This window comes from Amphibalanus amphitrite, unplaced genomic scaffold (assembly GCF_019059575.1).
Source record: "Amphibalanus amphitrite isolate SeventyFive unplaced genomic scaffold, NRLGWU_Aamphi_draft 000637F_arrow, whole genome shotgun sequence".
In the NCBI taxonomy this organism is placed as follows: domain Eukaryota; kingdom Metazoa; phylum Arthropoda; class Thecostraca; order Balanomorpha; family Balanidae; genus Amphibalanus; species Amphibalanus amphitrite.
The window spans coordinates 216,222-223,872 of record NW_024882131.1 but is presented as its reverse complement, the minus strand read 5'-3'; the positions used below and the strand labels follow the sequence as shown (position 1 = coordinate 223,872).

Below are 7,651 nucleotides of genomic sequence, written 5' to 3'. Positions count from 1 at the left end.
TATTGTATTGAACAATCATGAGCGATCCACATTCTCAAAGTGCGTGGCGATTACTGCTCAGAATCCGTATCCGCGTCTAGCCCCGGCCCCGGTCAACTCACCCTGAGTCGGAAGTCGGCGACGCCCCAGACGCGGCTCGCCAGGTCGTTACCGGCCGCCAGCAGCAGCGTCTCCTCGTCATCAAACGCCACGGAGTTGATACCCTTGTTACAGCCCGTGTACTGGCCCATCAGCTGGTACTGGCCTGCCGGGAGGAAACGGGGGCTGTCGGAGTGAGCTGTCGAGGGGAGCGCGGACTGTCGGAGTGACCTGTCGAAAAGAAACAGGGACTGTTAACTGTCGGAGTGAACTGTCGACAGGAAACGGGGACCGTCAGACTGACCTGCCCAAATGAAACGGGCACTCTCGAAAGGATAGGACGGGGATGGGGACGGGGGTTGCTATCCGGACAGAGATGATCAGTGAACTCTCCTATCTAGCCGTGACTGGGCAGACTACAGCAGCGGCTGACGGAGCCAGCAGTGGGTGTTCCGCAGAGTTCAGTAGCAGGCGTCTGACGGTGACCGACCGGCCTCCGAGTCCCACGGGTTCATCACACCGTGGACGGAGCATAGCGCCGTAATGGATGTAAAATGCAGGGTGTCATGTGATGCATTCTCTGTGGGAAATATGACAGGGTAAGGGGATATATTACCACGTAACCAAAATATGGAATCCAAATACTGACCAGCAATAAACAAAGTACATTCTCCGTGCAATAAATCACCCACCCCTCCACAGTCCAATGACCGGTATTACCCCGCATTGGTTCAATGCTGCACCGTTTGTCATTTTGACCGTGCGGGACGCTCAATGACATCTGTCTGATGAACAAAACCCACTCTAAACGGCGGCATTCACGGGTCTGCCGGCACGCCGTCCGCACACAGACAGAACGGGGACTGTTAACGAGCATGACGGAGCGAGCCCACCGCCGCGGCCACAGCTCCGAGACAATGCGCACGGCCGGCCGTGTGTGTTTTATATCGGCGACACGCCGCGACTGTTCGGGGGTGTTCCGGGGACATCTGTTGGCGGCGGAGGGCAGTGCTGTTCAACACGGACTGGTCAGCTGGGGAGAGCGGCGGGGAACAGTTCTGAACAGCGGGGCGTGCACGCCGGACTTAGAGACAACGTGATGGGAACCGACCACCATCATTGAAAAGGCGAGTAGTTAGCATGGTATGCAAACACATCGTGCAATCAAACAACCGATGTTCATCTGTGAATTATGTGCCGATGGGGGAGCGCTACAACGAGAAACAGGATGCATCACGCGAGGAAACAAACATGCCACGAATAGTGAGTGTTCTACAGTGGTAGACAAGCGAGAGACAATACATAGCCCAACAAGCAAACATGTCAATGAGCGCATGACCTGTGAACACACACGCACGAGACAGGCAGCGTGCGTCCCCCCCCCCCCCCCCCCTCCATCCACCTGACACTTCACCTGACACACGCATACACACGCACACACTGCACACGGGCGCGGGTGTCGATCAGCGCGGGTACCCACCTCCTCTGACGGTCCACAGTTTGACCTTCCTGTCGCTGCCTCCCGAGGCCAGCTGGCCGCCCGACGGACTCCAGGCCAGGGCGTTCACCTCGCTCTCGTGCGCGTCCTGACCGGCACGGGGATACAGCAGGGGGGGGGGGTCAGTGGGAGATGACGGGGACGAGCAATCACAGATACAGCGATATTGTACTGCTGCTACGGCGAGTTGGAGCGGCATAAATGGCTATTGTGAAATATGCACTGAGCAGTACGCACTTAGTGCCTCTGTTAGTGATAAACGGCAGCATATCTAGTCTGTGACAGACAGTATCTGTTGTTCATTTCCACACCGGTATTACTAATTGACATCCAAGGATGTTATCAAAACGCACCACGATTCTAAACTGGCACCAGGCACACTACTCGTAATAAAGTTGCTTGCGGGATAAATCAAGTCACCAACGCCCCCGCCCCGAAGCCCGTCCCAGCTCTAAGCAGCGGCCCTGCTGTCCATCCCTGTCTCTCCCGGCGAGCCTGCTGCCCACCCCAGCCTCTCCCCGTCTCTGCCAGTCACTGTTTGCCGCCTCCTCCCGACACATTGTACTCCGGCCGCCGACACAGCCAGAGTGGCTCTCCGCCGTGACTAGGACATCTTCACACCTTCCTCATCGGGCCGAATGGGACGCCGAAATGGCATATTATCGGGAGATTTCGGTGACGTAATGAGAAGATGAGCGGTCGCCGCCTAACATGGCCAAATGACGCGGAGGCTAAGCGGCTGTCATCACACCTAACGGTGGTCCACTGGGGGGATCGGCCCGCCTCAGCAGAAAGCCGGACGGGTCGTAGACCGGACGAAATCCGTAATACCAACCACGTTTGAGTCTCACCCCCCCCCCCCCATTAAAAACGTAACAAATCTCGAGTCGCATCGCTTAACACCGTGACAATCCTACACAGAGCCGAGCAATGCGAGACTGCCATGCGATATTTGCGAGACTGCTGAATGCCTGAACAGATACTATCACTGCGGGGAGGACATACGAGCCTGTTGGATAGAGGCGATCACTCACGAAGCTGGTGATGGACTTTGTGGGCAGGGCGGCCTCGATGCAGGCGGCCACGCGACTGGTGTCCGGGGGGACCACCACCACGTCCCGGGTGGCGTCCTCTAGCTCCCGCTGTACCCGCAGCTGGCGCCGCCTGTCGGCAGATCATCGAAACTGGGTTACCAGACTCGACACAAGAGGGCGATAAAGAACAGAGGCACAGTGGAACGGACATTTGACAATCGAGCTGCGACGTCCAAACTGTCCATCCAAATCATAGTTCCGTAATGAACTGCTTAATAAGTACCACCAAATTTTGTAGTTTGTACAATATCAAAATCAAAATAAGCGCTCACTTATTGAACTCACTAATCGCGTAACAAAATGAGGAAATTATGCAGATGCAATTTTTGAGTGAATTGTGAGTAGGGGAACCTATTTCTTTTCAGAACTCACCTGACAAATTCTTCATTTTCCTGGTTCATCTTCTCAGCAACATTTGACTTGATTTCTAAACACCTCGCCAACAAGCTGTCACGCTCTGTCTGTAAAGAAACATTAAAACAAAAATATGCAGGATAAGTTAGAATAAAGTTCAGTCAAGCACGCCGATAAGAGCAATGCCATTGCACACCACGACAAACACAACTACACATAACCAGCACACAGCAAGGGTCGATGTTGACCGCTACTGACCGGAGTGACTAACCTGGGCCTCTTTGAAGTTTTTCTCCATCTGCATGTAGATGAGGTGGAGCGCGTTGTACTCGTCCTTGAGCGTCTGGTTGGTGGCGTTCAGCTCGGAGTTGGTCTGCTCCAGCGCGGCGATCCGCTCCTTGAGCGTCTCACAGTCGGCCGTCGACTCTGCCAGACTGGCGCGGACAGAGACGAGGGAGCGAGCGTAAATAGTGTGCTTACTATTCACCTCATATGCAATGTAACGTAAATATGAATTAATACGGTGCTGGCGCAAATAAGACCAGCATTGTCGCGCCCAGCGCAACGACAATATTATAAGCATGAAATCATGTTACGACTTACATAACGCATTTAGACCGCATGCGGTAGCAAGTCACCGACCAAATGTATGACCAGCCGTATGGTATCCCTGCATCCCAGCGGATCTGCCCCCCCCCCCCCGCTCAGACTGACAGCTGATCGGTGGCGGCCAGCTGCTGCCGCAGTTTGGCCAGGTCGCTGTTCAGGTCGACGATCATCTGTGCGTTCTCGCCCCGCCTCCGGTGAAGGCTGGTCAGCTCCTCCAGCATGTGCACCTGCTTCTGCTCCAGTACCTGTCACACGCAGAGGGTGCAGCTACAGACAGTGACGGTAACTCAGCTCAGTGGGTACGACCAGTCATGAAGACAAACGTAAAAAGACAGCGCGATCTCTGCTACAGTAGCAGCGCAGTTTGTCACTTACACCACAGCGTACACGGCGGTTTGGGACGAACAGAAAGCGCTAAAGCGGCCCGGCTTGGAGTCAATAACGGGTCGACTCACCGAGTTGGAGACTCAGCCCACTGAGCTTTTTGAGTGGACAAATAAATAAATGAATTACTGCTTGGAAAAGTGAATGAATGAACAAATGTGTGAATGATTAAATTAGTTTGTCGGTGGATGAATGAATGTGTGAATGATTCCCTGCATGTGGTAGTGACTCGCTCGTTCTTCGCCCAAAAGGTGTATTACTGGTGAATAGATGAATGGTAGTAAAATCGCAATAACTCTAAGAAGCAAAGGTTAAGCTTTACAAACCAATACATTTGTGCCTAAAATTGATTGAGAAAAATGTAGTTCTGAAAATCCATCCAATTATATTCAACTACGCAATCGCATTGGCCGACCGGAAAATGGATTATTGGCATTGTTAAAATCACCGAGTTTCCGATAATGCAACCTCATGTTCTACTCTAGCAGAAGGAACATGACTCATTAACGATATGGCACAGCATATTTTGCGGAATCAGCCACAGTCAGTTAGAGACAGTGTAAGCAAGATGGGCAATGTTCAGCAACACCAAACTTGACCTTTTAACCCTACCGAGCAGTGCTGCGGAGTCGATGGATTTTCAGCGACTCCGACTCCGACTCCGACTCCGGCTTTCAAAAACCAGCTCCGACTCCGACTCCGACTCCGGGCAGAATTGTCGACTCCGACCGACTCCAACTCCCGACTCCGACTCCGCAGACCTGGCAGGGCTGCGGAGTCGACGGATTTTCGGTGACTCCGACTCCGACTCCGGCTCGGGTTTCTAAAATCGACTCCGACTCCGACTCCGACTCCGGTCACAACTGTCGACTCCGACCGACTCCGACTCCGACTCCGCAGCCCTGCTACCGAGTACACCTAATTCCCTGATCTCACCACAAATGCCCTTAGCATCAACTTAGCAAGTGACACATGAGCTCCTGTGCAATGGTGGCACGACATGAAGAAGTGAGAAGCATCACAAAAATTAAAAACACAGTGCATTTAAAAAGAGCTCCGAGCATATCTACGTGGGGATCACATCCTGTTCATTAGATCTATGAGTACAGGCACAGTGGACTTTTTATACCGCTCAGTTTTGGCCCGCCGTACGACAAACTTTCGCTGCCGGCGCAGAGGGCGCCTCACATTTGCCAGCTGCTCGCCCGGGTACAGTGGGTGGGCGGGGTTGGCGAGGATGTCGGCCGCCAGCTTGCAGAGGGCAGCATCGCGACGCTCACTCAGCGTCTCGAGGTTGAGGAGCTGGCAGGCAGAGGCGTAGTCGGTGTAGTTTTCGTATCCTATCATGATTTTGCAAGCTCTTTTCCGGACTTGCTCGATTACGGCCTTTTTACCAGTCGTTGACTGTCACGTGGTCAAATAAACCTTTATGTATGTATGTATGTATGTACATCAGCAAGCCAATCTTCAAATTTCACATGACTTGCCATCGCAGACCATTCCAAAGGTACGGTGCAGCCAAGTCCAGTCACCCCTGCAGTCACCTCACCTGTATCTTCTCGGTGGCGGCGGCCAGGGCGGGCCCCGCGTCTCCACTGATCTGGTGGCCACCGACGGCCCGCTCCTGGAACAGCGTCCTGTTGATGTTCTGACGCAGGCTGTCCGCACCCTCAAACAGACGGTTGTCTGCCAGCACACAAACACACTGTGGTCAGAGAGCTGAGCTGGGCGCATGTATCTATGACAATGCATTTGCTATCTATTTGTTTTTCAAATGTACTTATCTTCAGTTGCATACGTACTTGATGCAGTCTAGGGTTAGCACAGAAATTTCCAAGCATAACATCTATTTGCATATGCTTCATTGTGTGCTGTTGCATGGCCTGAACCATAAAAGGATTCAGAAACATGGTGTGATCTGATGCATGGGGCAACCTCCCCCCAAAAATACTTTATACCGTAAAATGGGGTGTTAAGGGACAGTTTTGAGGTGTTTTGTTATATAACTCAAGAAGGGTTGGAGATGGAAGCACCAAATTGTCAGCATTTTATGTGGAATTTGGTGCTTTACATGCCTGCCACATTAAAGTTTTTAAGATTTATGCCTGCATATTATTTTTTATTATTTTTCATCACTGTCCCTCAGCACCCCAATGTGGGGTGTTAAGGGACACCTATATTATTCCAAGAAATGGTCATCAAATGCCCACAATTGGGGTGTGGGAGGGCACACAATTTATTTATTGAAATGTTTAGCATATTCTGTCACAAAACAAGTCAGGTTCATTCACCACTAATGACCTTTTTAGCCAATTACGTGTAATGCAGTTTACGCTTGTGGAAAAAGTGCTAATTATAAGGTAAACATAACCAAAAAGTACCCTTCTGTCATCAATAAAAACCCATGTTGAAGCTAGTCACTTGTCATTATGTTGCCCTCTTTGTTTTAGCCTTTTTATGATGACATCACATTTACCTACATCAGTCTCCATTGACCCATCATTGTAAAAGAGTGTTGAGATGTTTTGTTACATAACTTAAGATGTGTTAGAGATAAAAGCATGAACTTGCCAGCATTTTATGTGGAATTTGGTGTTTTCCATGCCTACTTAATTAAATTATATTTAGATTTTATTTTTTATTTTTTCTTCCCTGTCCCTTAGCACCCCACATCCACCTCAAAATATGCATGTATCCGGAAAAGAGGAAGAGGATGATAAATGAATGGGTGGATTTGCACAAGTTTTTCAGGAAACATGTGCAATACATGTGACAATACACCTATGCATTCATTTTCCCTGTACACCCACTAGTTTATGTGGTACACACAAAGTTTTGGAGGTGTTTCAATTTTGTGAAAATGTAGCATGATTTTCAAATCCATTTTTGAACCAAATCACTTGCATGAAAAACCATACCATTTTCTCCTATGGTCAAGAGCAAAACAGTGTCAACTACCACACTGAAGTTTTTATTGAACCTACTCAAATTAGGAAGTTAATATGACTCAAAGTTTTTCCCATGCAACTGTCCCTTAACACCCCACTGTCCCTTAACACCCCATTTTACAGTATTATTAACTCCTTGGATTTGGCATCCTCAGGGTTCAGCAATCATTTGTGTGGAAACCAATGCAGACTTGTGCATACAACTTTTGAGATTTATATTAGAAAAGGAATATAGTTTCATTACCTAAGGTGGCTAGAGTCGAGAGCCTAGAAATGGGAATCAGAATATCAATATACCTACACTGAATGCCAAAGCCCAAGTCTGTCATTAGGCCATTCTAAGTTATTGAAAGATGTTTATGCATGAAAGACTCAGCAAAAAGCTAAAAAACAATTTTTTTGCTTGGTTAGACAGGTACCTAATTGACTTATGTAGAAATAATTTACCAATAGAATGTATTCCTGCTTACAATCATTTATTAGTCCTCGGAAGCATTCCACCTGACGCATGTCTCTCTCCCGCAATGCATCTACTATCTTCTCTCTCCACTTGGGTAGCTCAGCCATGTTGAAATCTGAAATGAAAAAGGAAAATAAGAAACAGAACATTTGGCATCAGAGTCCCCTCACTTTTAATGTTGCATCAATCTCAAGGTCAATGCTCACTTGCAGCAAACATCACAACT

At 49.4% G+C, this 7,651-nt stretch overlaps 1 protein-coding gene across 4 annotated transcripts in view; it reads right to left on the bottom strand.

Moving 5' to 3' along the window:
* LOC122363737 (autophagy-related protein 16-1-like) overlaps nt 1-7,651 on the bottom strand; it is a 90,214-nt gene that overhangs the window by 40,222 nt on the left and 42,341 nt on the right. For all 4 annotated transcript variants that reach the window (XM_043333339.1, XM_043333337.1, XM_043333340.1 and 1 more), the window contains 8 exons: nt 7,436-7,540; nt 5,567-5,703; nt 3,739-3,878; nt 3,296-3,458; nt 3,043-3,131; nt 2,611-2,740; nt 1,559-1,664; nt 102-244 (listed from right to left, as the gene is read on the bottom strand). In XM_043333339.1, the coding sequence (XP_043189274.1) occupies nt 102-244; nt 1,559-1,664; nt 2,611-2,740; nt 3,043-3,131; nt 3,296-3,458; nt 3,739-3,878; nt 5,567-5,703; nt 7,436-7,532 (1,005 nt within the window). In that variant the 5' untranslated portion in view covers nt 7,533-7,540. The remainder of the gene's footprint in view (nt 1-101; nt 245-1,558; nt 1,665-2,610; nt 2,741-3,042; nt 3,132-3,295; nt 3,459-3,738; nt 3,879-5,566; nt 5,704-7,435; nt 7,541-7,651) is intronic.